This window comes from Pelophylax lessonae, assembly GCF_965119305.1.
Source record: "Pelophylax lessonae genome assembly, chromosome: 13".
Classification (NCBI taxonomy): domain Eukaryota; kingdom Metazoa; phylum Chordata; class Amphibia; order Anura; family Ranidae; genus Pelophylax; species Pelophylax lessonae.
Window position 1 is genome coordinate 62,141,516 of NC_138780.1, and position 21,073 is coordinate 62,162,588.

Below are 21,073 nucleotides of genomic sequence, written 5' to 3' on the forward strand. Positions count from 1 at the left end.
CATACAGTCATGCTCAATGTACCCCTCCTTTTCCTGTGTAAAGACTGAGGAGAAAAAAGCGTTCAGCACGGTTGCTTTTTTCAGTGTCCTCTGTAACTATCCTCCCATCATCGTTAATTATGTGTGCAATATGCTCTGCCCTAGTTTTTTTGCTGTGTTTCATGATTCCCTCAATGAACTGTAGCTCCCCAATGCCGGCAGCACTCATGCAGCCCCAGACCATGACATTCCCACCATCATGCTTGACTGTAGGCTAGACACGCTTGTCTTTGTACTCCTTACCTGGTTGCTGCCACACTCACTTGACACCATCTGAACTAAAAAGTTTATTTTGGTCTCAACAGACCACAGGATATGGTTTCAGTAATCCGTGTTCTTCAGCAAACTGTTTGTTGGCTTACTTGTGCATCATCTTTAGAAGAGGCTTACTTCTGGGATGACAGCCATGCAGACCTAACTGATGCAGTGTGTGGCATATGGTCTGAGCACTGACAGGCTGACCCCCCACCCCTTCAACCTCTGCAGCAATGCTGGCAGCACTCGCACGTCTAATTCCCAAAGACAACCTCTGGATATGACACTGAGCACGTGCACTCAACCTCTTTGGTATACCATGGCAAGGCCTGTTCTGAGTAGAACCTGTTCTGTTCAATCGCTTTATGGTCTTGGCCACCGTGCTGCAGCTCAGTTTCAGGGTCTTAGCAATCTTCTTCTGATCTAGGCCATCTTTATATAGAGCAATATTTCTTTTTTCAGATCTTCAGAGTTCTTTGCTATGAGATGCCATGTTGAACTTCCAGTGACCAGTATGAGAGAGTGAGAGCGATAACACCAAATTTAACACATCTGGTCCACAGTCACACCTGAGACCTTGTAACACTAACGAGTCACATGACACCGGGGAAGGAAAAATGGCTAATTGGGCCCAATTTGGACATTTTCACTTAGGGTTGTAGTCACTTTTGTTGCCAGTGGTTTAGACATTAATGGCTGTGTGGAGTTTTCTTGAGGGGACAGCAAATTTTACACTGTTATACAAGCTGTACACTCACTACTTTACATTGTAGAAAAGTGTCATTCCTTCAGTGTTGTCACATGAAAAGATATAATAAAATATTTACAAAAATATGAGGGGTGTACTCTCTTTTGTGAGATGCTGTATATGAGGCTGGCCTTGTGCTAGACAAGTTCTCAAATCTCCAAATAAGTGTTTTGTAGCTGTAATTTCACCACATAACCAAGTTCAATGCTGCTTCTAAACGTGGATGAATCAAAAAGCTTCTTGTGGAGAGTAACAATGCATCACTCCAAAGATAGTAAATGTGAAGTTACAGGTAAAAAACACTTTTAATTTGGAGATTTAAGTTGTCTAGCCATAAGGCCAGCCTTGTATATGTCTCAATAACACCCTTGCAGTTCATTGGAGAGAACTTTGAATTGAAATTAGAAGTGCAGCTGCCCCCCTTGCTCCCATTGTCCTGAAAGTGTGATCTCTTGTAGGCAGAAGTGGGTTTTCTTGTGTGTACTCTGGTTGGGTAACCACCTGGAAATACACTGGTTGATAATATTGGCGCACACACCAGCAACACTGAATTAAAGCTGCTGACACTCACAAGTTAATCTACATAACCAGACAGACTAAAAATATACAATAAAATCAGTGCAGCGCTAGATAAAACAAGACATTCATATATAGTGGTAAAAAAAGTCCATGCAGGGGGGAGGGGCCCGTGTAGATGGAAGTGCACTTAAAGATGATTCTGTGATCTTGAGCTTTACAGTGACAACTAATCCACCACCATATAGGCTGGCCTCTCACCTCAATAACTGACCACAATGGGTCAAACAACACCTGGATACTTTCCACTTGTAACTGCAACAGATGAAAGCCTTTGGCAGGATGGATGGATAGAACAATCCTGGCTAATCCAAAACACTTCAGACAATCCAAAACAGATGCTTGCTCTCTTTTAGGTGTGACTCAAAAAAAGGCAAGGGGTTGTACATAGTGAAGCACATTTAAGCACATTTATTGATTAAAAGAAAGAAAGCCTCTTCCATAAAAACGGCAATCCTAACGCTCATCGTATCCTCACTCTGCATGCAGCAAACAGATGAATTCCACGAGCAGCTCCACGAGACAGCGGGTGATGTCACGCTCCTCCCTTCCACACGCGTGACGTCCCATAAGGGGAGGGACTTCCTCAGTGGCATGTGTAGGAGCCTGTCATCCCCGCATTATAAGGAGCCAGTAGGCGGTAAAGCGTCCGTAAGGTTGCTAAGTGACCAGGCACTCCCACCATCAATCCCGCCCTGATGTGCGTCATCACGGTCACACAGACACACCAATCCGGTGCTGGGAGTCAGTGCCTGCGTGCCTATACTACTTGCCCAACCCCCTGTAATTCAGACCGAACGTAAGCCATACATACTGCAAAGATAAATAACAATCCTCAAATAAAAAAACTCCAATTATAAAATAATTAGAGAACTATATAAAATAGGGCTAAAGGGGTAATAGACTGCTGTATTATCCTTATTACTAAACAGTAGTTACATTCTGATATCTGCCTAAAACTAGGGGACCATGTATGTAAATGGACAAAAACGCATGACTATCCCCACCCAATTATTTATTCTCATAAACACAATATTAAACAATGAAATTGTGCTAAACACCCATGTACTTAAAAACAGGATATAAATACGATAGGGGACAATAAGATACTGTTTAAAAATTATTGTTTATCTAAATATAAATATATGAAATAGGAACCGTAAGTATACACCCACTGTGTCACGGATTACATAGCTCGCAAAATACCATAATCACAAGAACAAAAGCATCATAAAATACAATATAAATATACTCAAAAGTTAACGATTCGAAATAAAACAGTTCAGATCAAAATCTACGTTTAACCCTTGGTGCTGAGACTTTCGTCTCATAGATCCAGTAGGATTCACGTCGACTCAATTGCCTAACAAAATTTCCACCTCTCCAATTTTTTTTACTTTTTCCAACCCCCAAAACCTCATATCTCGTGGGTCCTTGTGGTGACACTGTTTAAATGTTGAAAGACGGAATGGGTTCTAAGACCTTTTCTAATGTTATTCATATGTTCGGCCACACGGACGTGCAACGCTCTAGATGTACGTCTGATGTACTGCAAACCGCAGCTGCCCTCAAGCATATAAACGACACCTGTGGTCGAACACGTGATAAGGTCAGTCATTTTGTACACTTTACCTGTAGCACTAGAAGAAAATTCCTTACGTTTTTTAATGTTTGTCTTAGAGGTCCTTCAAGATATGCACTTCCCACAGGCATAAAAGCCAGTGAGAGAAGAGAATAATTTATTTTCTTTATGGATAGGAGGGTCAATAACTCCTGATAAACAGGCCCGCAAACAGTTTGCTGGCTCCACCCCTGACTCCACCCCCATTGCCCTGCCCATGTAACACACATGACCTACCTGACCATTACACTGACCTACATGCCTCCTACACCGACCTACCTGACCATTACACTGACCTACCTGACCATTACACTGACCTACTTGACCATTACACTGACCTGCCACGCCCCTACACTGACCTACCTGACCCCTACACTAACCTACCTGACCATTACACCAATCTACCTGACCACTACCCTGACCATTACACTGACCTACCTGACTCCTACACTGACCTATCTGACCCCTACACTGACCTACCTGACTCCTACACTAACCACTACACTGACCTACCTAGCCCCTATACTGACACCTACCTGACCACTATACTGACCTACCTGACCCCTATACTGACCTACCTGACCCCTATACTGACCTACCTGACCCCTATACGGACCTACCTGACCCCCACACTGACCTACCTGACCCCTCCACTGACCTACCTGACCCCTCCACTGACCTACCTGACCCTTACACTGACCTACCTGACCACTACACTGACCTACCTGACCATTACACTGACCTACCTGACCACTACACTGACTTAGCTGACACATACACTGACTTAGCTGACACATACACTGACTTAGCTGACACATACACTGACCTACCTTACACATACACTGACCTACCTGAGGGGGCTGAATACAAATGCATGCCACACTTTTCAGATATTTATTTGTAAAGAACTTTAAAAATCATTTATCATTTTCCTTCTACTTCACGATTATGTGCCACTTTGTGTTGGTCTATCACATAAAATCCCAACAAAATACATTTATGCTTTTGTTTGTAAAATTTGGAAAATTTCAAGGGGTACGAATACCTTTTTCAAGGCACTGTAACTTTTCTTTGGACATTTTAGCACTAAATTTACAGGTACCTAGTGCGACTCACGGGAAAAAGAGCACCTGGCTGTCAGGGACTGCTTGAACCGCTACAAAAAAATATTTACATGCTAGTGCTAGCAGAGATCAGGCCTGAAATTTCTAACACTGCGGTTTTGTGTACAATGTATCAATGACAGTGATCTACTGACACTGCACTTGTTGGGGGAAGGGGGTGGGGGGGCTGAACGCAAGTGCTGACAGTGAATGGGGCTGATCCTGCTAACACTACAGTTTTGGGGAGACTATACTTGTATAGAACTTGTATAGTTCTGTTCGTGATCAATATATTGATCCATACAAATGCTATACTAGTAATGGCAGTGATCAGCAACCTAAATCATGAGTGCGATAGTGTGCTGGCAATCTAACGATAGCTGGCGCTAACTGATCCTGAAGCTATCTGATGCTGTCTGATGTTGCAAGTGACTCAGTGATCAGTGAAAAATACCTTACACTGACTCTGTACCAATGGCACTGGCTGGGTGACGGGTGAAAAAAGGGTTAATGAGGGTGATCAAAGGGTTAAATGTGCTAAACCTAAAGTGTTTGTGTGTGTAACCTGCTGCTTTTACTTACCGTGTCTCTCTGTATAGAATGCATTAAGGTTAAAAAAAAAAAAAAAACCTTAAGGCTTTAGGAACACTTTAACCTCCCTGGAGGCATTCTGTTAGTGTCAAAGCTCTGAAAACCATTCTTTTCCATTAGGGTTAGTTTGCACCACCTCTATACCAAACAAATTAAGGACACCGGTGTCACTGTTGTGTAGTACAAGGCAAAATGCCTTGGGACACTGTGGTCCAGGTCACCTTGTTCTAATAGTTGCCTGTGCTCACAAACCTGGTGTGCATGGCCCTTATAGTTATTATTATTATTTAAGGTACTTATATAGCGCTGTCAATTTACGCAGCGCTGTACATATACATTGCACATTCACATCAGTCCCTGCCCTCAAGGAGCATACAATCTAAGGTCCCTAACTCACATTCATACATAAATAGTAGGGCCAATTTTATACAGGATCCAATTAACCTACAGCATGTCTTTGGAGAGTAGGAGGAAACCGGAGTACCCGGAGGAAACCCACGCAGGCACAGGGAGATCATGCAAACTCCAGGCAGGTAGTGCCGTGGTTGGGATTCGAACCAGCGACCCTCTTGCTGCTAGGTGAAAGTGCTAACCACTGTGCCACCCTTGTAGTTCTGCCCAAATATACAAGCCAACAGGGGCTACTTAGCACATAAACTACAAACTGCATGGAACAATTATTACGTTGATTGTGTAGGTTTTGCTGTTGGAGTCAAATAATACCTTTTTACAAGGACCCTAAATTTGCATGCGCTACTGAAATAGCGACAAACTTCATTCCCTTTTTTTTTTTTTCCCCATAGGCGTTGCTTTAAAATCTCCCTATAGGTCATCAGTTTAGCATTATACAGGCAGGACGGTGCTGGAATTATTGTGCTTGCTCCAGCATGTGCGACAATATGTAACGTGTATCGCAATCAATGTTTTCGTGCGTTTTTTTTTGGGGGGGGGTATGTGCTTGAGTGCAACTTTAATTTTGTATAATGATTATTTTTAATTTTTTTACTATTTTCTTTACATAGAGGACAAGGTGTCCCAAATATATTGATGTTTTGGTGACAGGTTCTCTTTAATGAGACATCCAGGTTCTAAAAGATCCTGAGTGTCTTACCTGTGCTCCTAAGAATCAAATGCAATGCAGATCACACTGGCCGGGGAAAGTGAAAGGGGGACATTGAAGTGAGGTTTTACACATCGCTTCTGGGTCAGCAAGAAGAAGGGGAGGAATGCAGATGCGTGTCTGCTCAGCTCTGTCCCCTCTACCCAGTGCACCTGCTAAACCGGTCACAGGCTCATGCAGCCCAGGATACATGATGTGGCATGCGTGCGGGTGAGGTGACAGGTGAGATGCCCGTTCTCGGGAGGGGGGGGGGTGGGTTGGAAGCAATTGGGAAGCTGCATAGCCACTAGATTGCTTACATCTGGCAGCCAGAAGTTGACTTTTCAGAGACATGTATATATATATATATATATATCTACACCCATCGGGAGTGTGTGTACATACGGACATGACAACGAAATAGTTAAAGTAATTCTAAAGGTATTAATTTAAGGAAAAAATAATAATTTGTTACCTGCTCTGTGCAAGGGTTTTGCATAGAGCAGCCCCATTTCTTTTCTTTTTGGGTCTTCCGTCGGCTGTCTTGGCCCCTCCCCCTTGCCGATTGCCCCTAGTATCAAGTCTCTTGCTATGGCAGGCTCGCTCCCAAGCCACACTCCTGCGAATAGACATTGTCTATTGACACACACAGCATGACTTGGCCCCGCCCCCACTATCTCCTCATTGGTTCACTGGCTGTGATTGATATCTGCAGCAGCTAATGGCTCCCACTGCTGTGTAGGCCAGTGAGGAGAGAGAGAGACCTGAGAGAGCCTAGAATGAATTAAGATTAAAAAAACCTTATGTCTTTAGAACCATTTTAAACAAAAAAACTACTGCAGCCACCATATCTAAGGATTTGTAAGCTGTGACATTTAGTTCATTGAAGGGCATAGCTTTTCTTCTTGCCTGATGGGTTTGAGGTCATCACCTTCAGGAGCAGGACACTATGTGCAACTAAATAAAAAGAAAAACTCCAAAGTGGCAGACAGGGTTCCGTTTTATCCTAGTGTCTTCAGGAGTAGGGTCAACAAATTTGTCTTCCGCTATTTCTAGATAGATTTGTGAAACTGTGATTCAGGCCTATGCCCTGTTGGGCCGAGAAGCTCCATTCCCAGTTACTAAGCAGTCTACCAGGGTACTTGGCACGTGCTTGGCCTTTCATCATTCTGCTTTTGTTGTTCAGGTTTAAAAGACCTGGCCATCTGCTCATACTTTCACCAAGTTTTGCAAGGTTAGTGTAACAAAGGAACACCAGAGGGTGCCAGACTAATGGGCCATACACATTATAAGATTTTCTGAAGACTTTTTCCTTTAGACTTACCAAAACCATATAATATGAGGTCAAACCTAAACACTTTCAATTTGTATGCAATCTGGCAGGCCCTTGCACTACATAGAAAAGGTAAATCTGAAGGAAATCTAACCACAAAAGTTGGATAGTGTGTATCCAGCTTAAATGTAGCATTATACAAGCTTTAATGGATCAAAGACAATTGGCAACTCACATTAAAAAGTGAAGAACATGGCTTGTGATCAATTTTTCCTGTTCTGCTCACATGAGGTATACTTCAATCTATGCAAGGAAGCTGAATTACCACTGGCCAGGTATTTGTTTGTTAACTAGGAAGTGTCTCGGTACAGTTCTCAAGGCTTGACAAAAGAGCGATGCCTCTGAAATGTATAGTCATGCCCCCTTTGTGGTCATATGATGTCACTTGCAGTCTGACGCTGCCTTTCATGGAGGTTCCTGCTTCCTGATACTGAGACACTTCCTGGGTAACATGGATGGCATGGATTGAAGTATACCCCATGCAAGCAGCGCAGTGATTACAGGAAAAATTGATGACAATTGTGTTTTTCATTTTTTGATGTGTATATTGTCTTATCCATTAAAGCTTGTAAACACTACACTTAGTCTGGCACCTTCTGTTGTTCCTTTTTTCTGCTACAGATTCCTTCAGTCTTTTAGGCTCCATGCACTTTAGCTTAAAAAACGCTGTTGCTAGAAGTGTTTAGTGTTTTTTTTTTATGCCTTAGAAGCATTATTCGGTTTGTCCATGAACTCTTTGGATAAGCTCAGCGATTAGAATCAGAAAAAAAAGCTCTCTGGTTTGTGTTTTTTGGCAGCTATTTTCCAGCAGCGAAAATCTGAATGCTTCTATGCGCCAATGCCCAGCGTTTTTTTTCCACTCCAGTAAATAACATGGTTGTTAAGGAGCAGGGGCCACCGACATCTTTCACCTGGTCAATAACGTCATAAGGGGGCAGGGTCACCTGGTGACATCACTGGGTGGATGTCTTTGTTTATTTAGCAGCAGCAGCTACAAAGCGGAGTTGTCAGTCGGCGGGAGCCACCATCGGGTGCTGACTTCTTTTTTTTTTTTTTGAGTTGGCAGCGTTAGCGGCATTAATTGTGATTGTTGTTGGATCTACTTCGGGGACAATTTTTAAACATTTTTTTAATAAAGGACTTGTCAAAATCTGGCTCCTGTCTTTATTTACACTACTGTTTTTCTGTGAATAAGTAGGGGTACATACCATACTCATTCAAATGGGGCACAGAATCCAGATTCGAATAAGTCACTCCACCCGCACCTCACAGCCGCCAGGCCAGGGGTGGGGGAAAGAGGCCCTGGCTTTGGGGGGAGGGGACCCCCATGCAGGTTTTTTTTTTTGTTAATGACTGCATTCTTTTTTTTACATTCAGCTGTTTGTGTGGAATCCCGCTGACAGCTAATGAGCCATCGGTTGTTAAGTATGTGGCGGCTGCCCACTCATCTGCTATTTGCTGCTAAATGCTGGCACAAAACTGGTAAAGAACAAATTTAGCTACACCTAATGTCCTATTTCTGAAGGATGTGAGATCAAACCCATCTGTTGTGAAGAAAAGCTGTGTCCTTCTATGAACTCAGAGAAAAATTGCTGATTACAAAATTCCGTTTTTTGCTGTGAGAACTATTGTGGCTGCCTTTAATGATTTCCCTGAAAATGCTGGTTTGCAGGCTGTATTGTTGACTCTCAAGCATCAGTACTTGCTGTGTTGGTTTGGAACAGGTATACAGATTACTGATGTCACTTTGATTTTACTTGCTGCTCATTTCTGGAACATTACAGTATAGTACAGTGCAGTCATTTTGGCACATCTTTACTCCAATATATTTTATAAAAACGAGAGTTCTCCTCTATTGTTTTTTGTTTTTACTAATAGAACATGCAATGTTGCAATACATTTTTTGTGTTGGTATATTTATTTTATGTTTGTTAATGTTTTGTAATACTTTAGATACCCAGAAAAACAGTTTATGATCAGTTAAATCATATCCTGGTTTCTGATGACCATCTCCCTGAAAACATCATTCTTGTAAACACTTCTGACTGGCAGGGCCAGGTAAGTGATTTTATAAATTTATAAATGTGATAAAATGCAAACCATTAGAACATTGAAGCTGAACTGCTGGAAAATCACCCAATACAGACTTTAAATACATTTTAGGGAATCTTTTCCCTGCCAAAAGATTTTCATTTCTATCCATAAAACTCTGAGAATTACACATCGCTTTCAGAGACAATCTGACAAAAGGATCAAATCACTTTGTCACAATGTCATAATTAGATTAGAAAATACACCTTTGGCATCATCCTGCCCCAGCCACTTCATTGCACTGTGGAGGAGCAGCAACAGATTTGACAATGCATTCTCTATGTTCTATGCTCTCAGCTTGGTTGTTTCAATATGTTTGCATGCAGCTCACTTTGATTGGCTTGTAGTGCTGCCCTCCCTTTTCCAATCTTATTATTAAAAAAATATTTGCATTATTTTGTCTTTTTTTTTTTTTTTCCTTTACTAGAGTTCAGCTTTTGTGTTAAGAAGGATTGTTGATCTTTATACTTTTGATTTACTACTGTAGCCAAAGTCATTGGAAAATGTGCAGAGGCTAGAAGGGAGTTGTATGTTTGTTTGTTTTAAAACACAACTCTGGCCAAAATGTTTTTTTTTTTTTTTGGATGGAGTAGGGAAGGATTACAACTTTGATTAGATTTTTATTGCTGACTGTATATCCACTGAGAAGATTTACTTTTACTTCCTGTCACAGTGTCATTGAGTCAGAGGGATTGAAAGTCATAGAACTGAATGGGACAGAACCCGCAGCAAACACACATTATAGCACAGTGAAAAATAGGCCAGAAACTTCACCAGATTTTTCCCTGTCAGGTTAACATTCTCATACTTTGTCTTTGATGGTCTAAAAAGCTTGCACAGATAAGGGAAGCTGGGGACATATATTTAAAATTACTTTGTACTCTAACAGCCCTATGTGAAAAAAGAATGGGTCGATCCTGTAATTCCTGTAAGGCTATTAAGAGTTTTGAATATTTCTGATGTGTGTGTGTTTATTAGTAGATATAACCATATATAACATTTTTGTTGTGCTGTATTTTAAACATAAATTAAATAAATTCCCAATGTAAAAAAAAAAAAGAAAAAAGTCCACTGAAAAAGTCCATTGACCAATATATGTGCTCATTTAACATGAAACATAAAACACCCACTATAAAGATCCATGAAACAACATGTGTGTTCATTCAGAAATCCTTGTGTCCTCCCAGATAAGTACTGCCACCACTGAAACAATTTGCCTCATACTGATAGTTAAGACCTTCAAATTATATGTAAGTCTTAACTCACTCTCCAATCACAGAGGAATGCTGTGGTAATTTTCCCGGGAGTAGTGACGCACAGGGCACCTCAGTGAAAACTGCATGTACTCATCCTCCTCTGCTCCCTACAACATAAGTATTTGCAAAGAAAGGAACAAAGGCTCATTGCATAATGGGTTTTAATAAAAATATATATGTAAAAGGCTACTAACATAATAGAATTTGTTTGATTCTGAACATGTTCATTGAAAGAGCTAATCACATTGGCCTCTGTTCCATGTTCTTCAGTGTCAGAGACGGACAGTCTGTCACTGGCGGTCTCTTTCTATTGTCTGTGTATTGAGGTGTGATGTGGATTCTGTTAAGCCTGTCTGTCCCATTGTTAATGAACTCACATATTGTTTCTGTCCAGATAGCTAGATAATTAGTTCAGGTTAATTATATTTATGTATACAATTTCATCTGCATATTATAATGTAATCAGGCAACCCCTGACCTGATGGGTTAATCTGATCAGGAGGGGGATGCCCATGCTGTATAAAAATTCTGTGTGGCTGTTCAAAAAGAAGGTTCCAGGACAAGCTAAGTTGTCGGCTATCTTTGTATGGGGGGCTGCTGGAATATCTGATATTTATGTTCAAGCCTGGGAGGAAACAATATACTGACGGAAGTCCACAAGTACAGTGTAGGTCGCGGTTCCATTATGAACACTATCTGACCACTCTCCCTATTCGGTCTCTCTGGAATGCCAACCAACGCCCACGGGCCGTCTAAATCCTTTCTGCTTACCTGATGTAGATGAATGCGCAACTGAGTTGGAGCATTTCTTGCTGATAATATTAATACGGCCTCCCCCCCTTGCTGTTTGGGAATCCTTCAAACCTCTCTTCTGCCTCAGTCTTACCATGCAGATCTCTAGAGTGAAGATGGCCTCTGGAAGTGCCCTCACTCTAGTCATGTCAGATTTGGTCTCCAGGGAAGCATTGTATATATTGCTGACCCTACACCAGACTGAGCAGCGGAATTCAAACGGCATTCTAGAATGATGGAGCATCTTCAATATGAGAAAGCCTGACAAAGTTTTTTAACAATGCGTTTATGAATTGGATAAATGCTCAGGGAAGCTCTTGGCCTATTTAGCCCACCACAATTTCAGACCCCCTGGGGTGATCACCCTTAACTTTCCAGATGGTGGTATTGTTGCCAACTCCTCGCTGATAGCTGCAAAATTTCATGATTTCTTTTGTAAATTATACTTTTCAACAGCGTATTATAATGCAGCCACTATATTTTTCTTTCTGCAAGACTTCACATTTCCTCAGTTAAATTAGGAGCAGGTGGCTTCCCTTGATTCACCACTTCTCACTGAAACAGATGAGGCCATACCCCACTTTGTCCATTCTAAGTCACCTGGTATGGATGGCTTTCATATAGAATTTTATGCCCATGATATCGAAACCTTACTCCCCAAATTTCTGGATCTTTTTATCTGCTTATTTTGAATCCTACACCCCATCTTAATCTATGCAGGAAGCCATAATAGTCTTAATCCCTAAACCTGGCAAGGATCCTGGACTCTCAGAATTGTATAGACCTATATCACTCTTACAAGTGGATTTAAAAATATTACCTAAGATCCTAGCTATTTGCTTGAAAAAAATAATTCTATCCCTGATCTCCTCCTGACCAGTTGGGATTTATGCCCCAACGCAATGTCTTTTTATAAATCTCCAGGCTTCTCATAATTCAGTTGGCACAAGAGTAATAGTAATTCTGGATGTGGCTAAGGCTTTCGACTCAGTGGAGTGGGTCTATATCTCTAGCAATTCTTGAAATGTGTTGGGTTTGGTCCTAATTTCATTAAATAGGTCAAACTGTTGTATCAGGCTCTAGTCGACAGGGTGTTAGCAAATGGCTGGTCTCAGATCTATTTCCCCCTTCAAGAGAGATGCACCAGGAATGTTATCTATGTTCTCACACCTGTACACCCTTGCAGTGGCACCTCTATTGATTTACCTTTGGTGTGATCCCTCCATGCAAGGGTTTTATATAGATACACTTGTAGAAACTGTAGGCCTGTATGCTGATGATATATTGCTTTATTTGGAGGATTTGGGGTCTTCTCTTCACACCACCCTTCATACTATTGAATATTTTGGGAAATATTCAGGTCTCAAAATTAACAGGGGCTCTGTGGTCAAGGCTAGGACCCAGATCTTGGCTAGGCTTCCATTGGGGGTCCTGGGTAAAGTCAATCTGATAAAAATGATTCTCCTTCCCAAAAGTTTTGTACCTTGTCTGGCACTCCCTTGTGTATTTACCATTATGGTACTTTAAACTCATGGACTCTCTCCTTAATTCTTTTGTTTGGGGCAGCAGAAGACATCAACTACACTGGTGCATGTTCAAAAACCCCATGGATCTGGGGGAGCTCCTCTGCTTGACTTTGTACCATCTTGCAGCCCAACTGTTCCACTTATACCATATAGGTAAGCTTCCAATCCTGCCTATGGTCCTTGCTGGCACAGATGACTACTCCCCCCTTCTGTCCTGTTCTGCATGGCCTTCAAGGTTCGACTGCTGTCAAAGATCGTATAAGCCCTTCTGTAACCTTATAAAAGGATCTGGGACTTGGCCTTGGCCAAAATCAACCTCCCTATGCTTCACAACCTTACCCTCCTATAGCAAAGCAAACACTTACCCAAACTTCTTTCCATCCCACGTGCAGAGCTATAGGCCCACTACCTGCACCACTTGTTGTTGGCTGGTGGCCTTAAATCACTTGAGAACTTGAGTTTTCACTAGCCAAAGTTAGTGTTTTTATGCTACTTAAAATGTTGACATGCCTTAAAGAACCAATTACCCAATACATACACTCCCTCTGTGTCCATACTCTACTTGGAAGTAATTCAGCGTGATGAGTCTCAAAAACAAATCTCTACATTTTACAACATTCTACTCCTTCCTCCTGCCACTAAGCTGGCCTATCAGGCCAAGACAGGTTGGGATGCATAAATTGTTTCAAATTGCATGAAAAGTCACATCCTATTGTCCACAATGGAAATGTTCAAATCAATGTGACTTCAGCCCTATCAGGGTTGCACAGATTTTGAAAGTAGTTTCTGAATTACTTTTTGCAAGTTCAGGTGTGACTTGCATAGACATCTGTGCATAAAGTGGTACATATGTCTTCCAAGTCACACCTGATATTACACGGACATGCAACTTTGAAATCTTGCAGCTTCAAGTGAAGTCGCACAATATCAAAGTCTGATTCAGTGTGACTGACCTGTTACCAGTGAACCTAATTAGTTGCAAAATAATCTTCCAGCTCTTCCTTGTTTGTAAATTGATGGCAGCAACGCATTTCAAAAAAGTTAGGACAGGGCAACAAGGTTACTAAGTTACCTAATTATTTTTACTGGATAAAGTGCAGAGTAGACAACAGACTGATAAGAGGCATGGAGGAGCACAGCTATGAGGAAATATTAGCTTAACTGAATGTATTCTCTCTTGAAAAGAGATTATTGAGGGGGGATATGATCAACATGTATAAATACATAAGTGGTCCATATAGTGAACTTGGTGTAGAGTCATTCACTTTAAGGTCATCACAGAGAACAAGGGGGTACACTTATGTCTGCAGGAAAAGCGGTTTAACCTCCAAGTACAGAAAGGCTTCTTCACAGTAAGAGCTGTGAAAATGTGTAATAGGTTCTCTGGTCAGCTCAGTAGATTGTTTTTAAAAAGGCCTGGATTCCTTCCTAAATGCACAAATTATAACTGGATAGGTAAGGTTGATCCAGGGAATATCCGATTGCCTCTTGGGGGATCAGGAAGGAATGTTTTTCCTCCCCACTGCAGCATATTGGATCATGCTTTATTTCAAATTTCAAATTTTTTGGGTACCTCTTGTTTACAGTGTTTACTACAAACACACTTTCAATTTGAAATTTCAAATTTTGTTTATTTGTTTAATTATACAAACCCGATTCCAAAAAAATTGGGACACTGTACAAATTGTGAATACAAACAGAATGCAATGATGTGGAAGTTTCAAATTTCAATATTTTATTCAGAATACAACATAGATGACATATCAAATGTTTAAACTGAGAAAATGTATAATTTTACGGGAAAAATAAATTGATTTTAAATTTCATGGCATCAGCACATCTCAAAAAAGTTGGGACAAGGCCATGTTTACCACTGTGCGGCATCCCCTTTTCTTTTTATAACAGTCTGCAAATGTCTGGGGACTGAGGAGACAAGTTGCTCAAGCTTAGGAATATGAATGTTGTCCCATTCTTGTCTAATACAGGCTTCTATTTGCTCAACTGTCTTAGGTCTTCTTTGTCTTCCTCTTTATGATGCGCCAAATGTTTTATATGGGTGAAAGATCTGGACTGCAGGCTGGCCATTTCAGTACCCTGATCCTTCTTCTACGCAGCCATGATGTTGTAATTGATGCAGTATGTCGTCTGGCATTGTCATGTTGGAAAATGCAAGGGCTTCCCTGAAAGCGACGATGTCTGGATGGGAGCATATGTTGTTCTAGAACTTGGATATACCTTTCAGCATTGATGGTGCCTTTTTAGATGTGTAAGCTGCCCATGCCACACGCACTCCCCCATACCATCAGAGATGCAGGCTTCTGAACTGAGCTCTGATAACAACTTGGGTTGGCCTTGTCCTCTTTAGTCCGGATGACATGGCGTCCCAGTTTTCCAAAAAGAATTTCAAATTTTTATTCCTCTGACCACAGAACAGTTTTCCACTTTGCCACAGTCCATTTTAAATGATCCTTGGCCCAGAGAAAACGCCTGCGCTTCTGGATCATGTTTAGATATGGCTTCTTTTTTGGCCTATAGAGTTTTAGCCGGGACAGCGAATGGCACGGTGGATTGTATTCACCAACAATGTTTTCTTGAAGTATTCCTGAGCCCATGTTGTGATTTCCATTACAGTAGCATTCCTGTGTGTGATGTGTGATCTAAGGGCCCGAAGATCACGGGCATCCAGTATGGTTTTCCGGCCTTGACCCTTACGCAGAGAGATTGTTTCAGATTCTCTTAATCTTTGGATGATATTATGCACTGTATATGATGATAACTTCAACCTCTTTGCAATTTTTCTCTGAGAAACTCCTTTCTGATATTGCTCCACTATTTTTCGCCGCAGCATTGGGGGAACTGGTGATGCTCTGCCCATCTTGACTTCTGAAAGGCTCTTTTTATACCCAATCATGTTGCCAATTGACCTAATAAGTTGCAATTTGGTCCTCCAGCTGTTCCTTATATGTACATTTAAGTATTCCGGCCTCCTATTGCTACCTGTCCCAACTTTTTTGGAATGTGTAGCTCTCATGAAATCCAAAAGGGAGACAATATTTGGCATGACATTTCAAAATGTCTCCCTTTCAACATTGATATGTTATCTATATTATATTGTGAATAAATATAAGTTTATGAGATATGTACGTAAATTAGTTAATTCCTTTTTTACTCACAATTTGTACAGTGTCCCAACTTTTTTGGAATTGGGTTTGTATATTGTTGTTTTGTTTTCCTTAACTTGTAATAATGTGCGCACATGTTGTGGCTGCAGTTTTTAGTGTCATGTCTGATCGATTCCCCGGTATCCATGTATTCAGTGAGCTTGTACCTATGGGCAGGCAACTTGTCCCTATAGGCAGGAAACAGCCACACAGGATAGACTTAAATTACTGAATCCCCATTAGATTAGATTAGTAGGTACAATGCCCGGCGGGTGTGGAGATGCGACTCGGTATACATTTTGTGATATGTATGCGTTCCTCGATCATGCGATCGAGGGCGAATATAAATGCACAATATGTAAGCACGTTGCTTCCCTGGAAGCTCAGGTCCTGAATCTAGGGAAGCAGCTGGCAACACTGAGCCAAATGTCCATACCGAGGGAGAGCTGGGAACGTACCCGTCAGGCGCAGGCAGGGACCTGCACAGAGGTGGGCGGAGTAATGGAGGTGCAGGCATCAGATTAGAGGGGTGACAGGAGGGGTAGAAGGGGACAAGGCAAGGAGGCCGGTCCTGGGCTGGAGCACCCCAATAGATACGCCCCTTTGCGTGATTTTCAGTATTTTCAGAAATACTACCTGTACCTCGAGCCACACCAGAGAGGCAGCGGGAGATTAGGGAAGTTAACAAGTGGCTGAGGAGCTACATAGTTACATAGTAGGTGAGGTTGAATAAAGACAATAGTCCATCCAGTTCAACCTGTGTAGGTGTGTGTGGCTGTAATCATCTCACATACCCCTGAATGTTCTGATCCTTGAGATGTACATCTAATAGTCTTTTGAAAGCCAACATACTACCCGCAGAAACCACCTCTTGTGGTAGAGAATTCCACAATCTTGTAGCCCTAACAGTAAAGAACCCCCCACGTTGCCTGAGGTTAAAACGCTTCTCCTCTAATCGCATTGTATGCCCCCAAGTCCTCATGCAATCCCTTCGACTGAACAGCTTTTTTTCTAAGCCTAGATCCCCATTGAGATATTTAAAAATTGCTATCATGTCCCCCCTCAGGCGTCTCTTCTCCAGGGAGAATAAATCAAGCGATTGCAGACGCTCCTCATAATCAAGGTCCTCCAATCCCCTAATTAGTTTAGTAACTGGTGTAGTAAGGAGGGTTTTGGGTTCCTGGAGAACTGGGCCGACTTCTCAGTCGGCCACCGGCTCTATGGTAGGGACGGATTGCACCTAAATGGGGAGGGTGCAGCCATACTGGGTGAGAAGATTGCCGAAAAGTTAGAGGGGCTTTTCAACTAGGTAATGGGGGGGAGGGTACAGATGTAGAATTAGCCAGTGGAAAGCAAGATTCAGAGGGCACAAATGGGGACATTAGCGGTAGGGTGTTCGGCGCTCCTAAACCCAGGGTGGGTATGGAGAAAAATCACAAGAGCAGCCTAAAAACATCAAATGAGGATATATGTAAACGACCAAAATTACGAGGTTTTTATACCAATGCCAGAAACCTGGCCAACAAGATGGGAGAGCTGGAGCTGCTGATGTGTGAGGAGGACTTCGATTTTGTGGGTATAACAGAGACTTGGTTCGACAACTCTCATGATAGGATGGCGACCATTCAGGGGTATTCCCTTTATCACAGAGATAGAGAAGGTAAAAATGGGGAAGGGGTATGTGTGTATATTAAGAACAGTGTACAGGTAAATATGAGGGATGATATTAATAATGGAGCTATGGACGAGGCAGAATCCCTATGGGTAGAAGTTCAAAGGGAAGGCACTGTGGGGAAGGTAATATTGGGCGTATGCTATAGGCCCCCCAACCTGAGGGAGGAGGGGGAGGCGGACCTCCTTTCACAGATAGGATTGGCAGCAAGGATGGGAAATGTCATTTTAATGGGGGACTTTAATTATCCAGATATAGACTGGGCAGAAGGAACTGCACACTCAGCCAAGGCTTGGCAGTTCCTAAATGTTTTGCAGGACAATTTCATGGGTCAGATGGTGAATGCACCGACAAACATTGCGGTACTTGACCTACTGATTACCAACAATACAGACCTGCTCATGGATATAGAAATACGGGCAACTTGGGAAACAGTGACCATAGGTCAATTAGTTTAAGTATTAATCATAGTAATAGGAAACATAAGGGTAATATAAGGACACTGAATTTCAAAAGAGCCAATTTCCCAAAACTGCACTCTTTGCTAGAAAATATCAAATGGGATAGAACCCTGGGAACAAAGAACACGGAGGAAAAATGGGAGTGCTTCAAGAGCATACTAAACAAAGGGATTGACCAGTGCATTCCAAAGGGAAATAAATTTAAAAGAGCAAAACTAAACCCTGGGTGGCTAAACTTCAACTTAAAAATGCATATTAATACTAAAGAAAAGGCCTTCAAAAAATACAAGTCATTGGCAGCATTCAGGCATTACAAAGAGTGTAATAAGAAATGTAAAGATGAAATCAGGGCGGCTAAAATAGAACACGAGAGACATATAGCGGAAGAGAGTAAAAAAGAATCCCAAAAAATTATTTAAGTATATAAATAGTAAGAAAGTGAGGCCAGAACACATTGGCCCCATAAAAGACACCGAGGGAGATTTGGCCACAGAGGACAGGGAAAAGGCGGTAGTGTTAAATAATTTCTTCTCTTCAGTCTTCACAAAAGAATCGGGGGGCTACACTAACCCAGCTTGTAAGGCCAAACTAAATAATACACCTCAGGAAGTACCGCCATGGCTAACAGAAGATAGACTTAGAATTAAACTAGAGAAACTTAACATGAATAAATCACCGGGACCGGGTGGCTTGCACCCGAGGGTTCTTAAAGAGCTCAGTCAGGTGATTGCCAGACCATTATTCATGATTTTTAAGGATAGTTTACAGACGGGTATGGGGCCAGCTGATTGGGAAAAAGCCAACGTGGTAAAAAAAGGGCCGAGATTTATCCCGGGTAACTATAGGCCGGTCAGCCTAACATCAGTAGTCTGCAAGATTTTGGAGAGGATGTTAAGGGACCACATACAAGACTTTAGTAATGAAAATGGTATTATTAGTAGTAATCAGCATGAATTCATGAAAAATTGTTCTTGCCAAACCAATCTATTGACCTTCTACAATGAAGTGAGCTGCCACCTGTGGATGTGGTGTATCTGGACTTTGCAAAGGCCTTTGACACCGTTCCCCACAAACGCTTACTGTTCAAACTAAGGAAGGTAGGTATGGACCATTAGGTGAGTACCTGGATAGAGAACTGGCTCCAGGGGAGAGTGCAAAGGGTGGTGATTAATGGGGAGTAATCAGATTGGGGGGTGTGGAAAGTGGGGTCCCCCAGGGTTCTGTCCTGGGGCCAATCCTGTTTAATTTATTCATAAATTATCTAGAGGAGGGGATATCGAGTACAATCTCAGTATTTGCGGATGATACTAAACTAAGCATGCCAATATCTTCTATGCAGGACGTGGAAAACTTACAAGCGGACCTGAACAAATAAATGGGTTGGGCAACTACATGGCAGATGAGGTTTAATGTTGAAAAATGTAAAATAATGCACTTGGGTGCCAGAAACCAGAAAGCAAGCTACTCACTAGGGGGGGGACCTCTGGGTGAATCTAAGATAGAAAAGGACCTGGGGGTACTCGTAGACAACAGGCTTGGAAGTGGCATGCAATGCCAAGCCGCTGCAAGCAAAGCCAACAGAATACTGGGATGTATAAAAAAGGGGATTCACTCCAGAAATAAAGAGATTATTCTCCCACTCTACAAGACTCTGGTCCGGCCACATCTGGAGTATGCTGTCCAGTTCTGGGCACCGGTCCTCAGGAAGGATGTGCTGGAACTGGAAAGAGTCCAGAAAATGGAAACAAAAATAATTAGGAGAATGGAGGACATCAGCTATGAGGAAAGACTACAAGCACTGAACTTATTCTCTCTGGAGAAGAGACGATTGAGGGGACATATGATATCAATGTACAAATACTATATTGGCGACCCTAGAATAAGGAACAAACTATTCAGAGAAAGGGAATACAATAAGACAAGTGGCCACTCACTAAAACTAAAGGAAAGGCGGTTTAACCTTAAAGTACGTAGGGGGTTCTTTACTGTCAGAGCAGTAAGGATGTGGAATTCTCTTCCGCAAACAGTCGTATCAGCAGGGAGCATCGATAGTTTCAAAAAACTATTAGATGGGCACCTTAAAGACCACAACATACAGGGGTATACAATGTACGGTTAACAGCAAACACACATCATAGGTTGAACTGGATGGACTGATGTCTTTTTTCAACCTCACTAACCATGTAACTACTCACTTCCTGTTTTGGGTCACAGTGTCCAATGCATGCCTTGCAATTTTCACTGTGTTGTATCACAAATGTAGGAGTGCTAAAGTGATAAAACACATCTTTTCCAGCATGGTGAGCTCTCTGTTATTGCTCTGCCTGTTTGGGTCTGTTTCAGATCAATGTACTATTTAACTCTCACCTGTGGAGCACTAAACTGAAAGACCCTAGGATTTTGGGATATCTAGTTTCACAGGTAATTTCAGTCCTTACAGTACAGACAGAGGTCATGTGCAGTGTCATGAGACATTCCTCATTTCTGAGTCAGAAATTCTGACACAGGAATGTAAAGATTTACTCTGCTATAGTCTTTGTGTATGGGTCGACAAATGACATCATGAAACTACATGATCAATGTACATCTTATCCAGGTGAAAAACATAAGGTGCAAGTAGGAAGCTTTAGGCTGGGTTCACACTAGCTGCGGCTTGCAGCAGGGGTCTGGTATGTCCCTGTTCTCTGTTTCAGGTGCAAATCGGGTCCAATTTTTTGCCTGAATTCAGACCTGAAACTGAGCCAAAGAC

At 41.9% G+C, this 21,073-nt stretch overlaps 1 protein-coding gene across 8 annotated transcripts in view; it reads left to right on the forward strand.

Moving 5' to 3' along the window:
* The window catches only part of PACS2 (phosphofurin acidic cluster sorting protein 2), a 1,277,570-nt gene that overhangs the window by 746,942 nt on the left and 509,555 nt on the right, over positions 1-21,073 (forward strand). For all 8 annotated transcript variants that reach the window (XR_014224766.1, XM_082242585.1, XM_082242586.1 and 5 more), the window contains one exon: positions 9,319-9,423. Coding sequence is in view for 7 of the 8 variants with exons in the window: in XM_082242585.1 (XP_082098711.1) it covers positions 9,319-9,423 (105 nt within the window). In the remaining variant the exon portion in view is untranslated. The remainder of the gene's footprint in view (positions 1-9,318; positions 9,424-21,073) is intronic.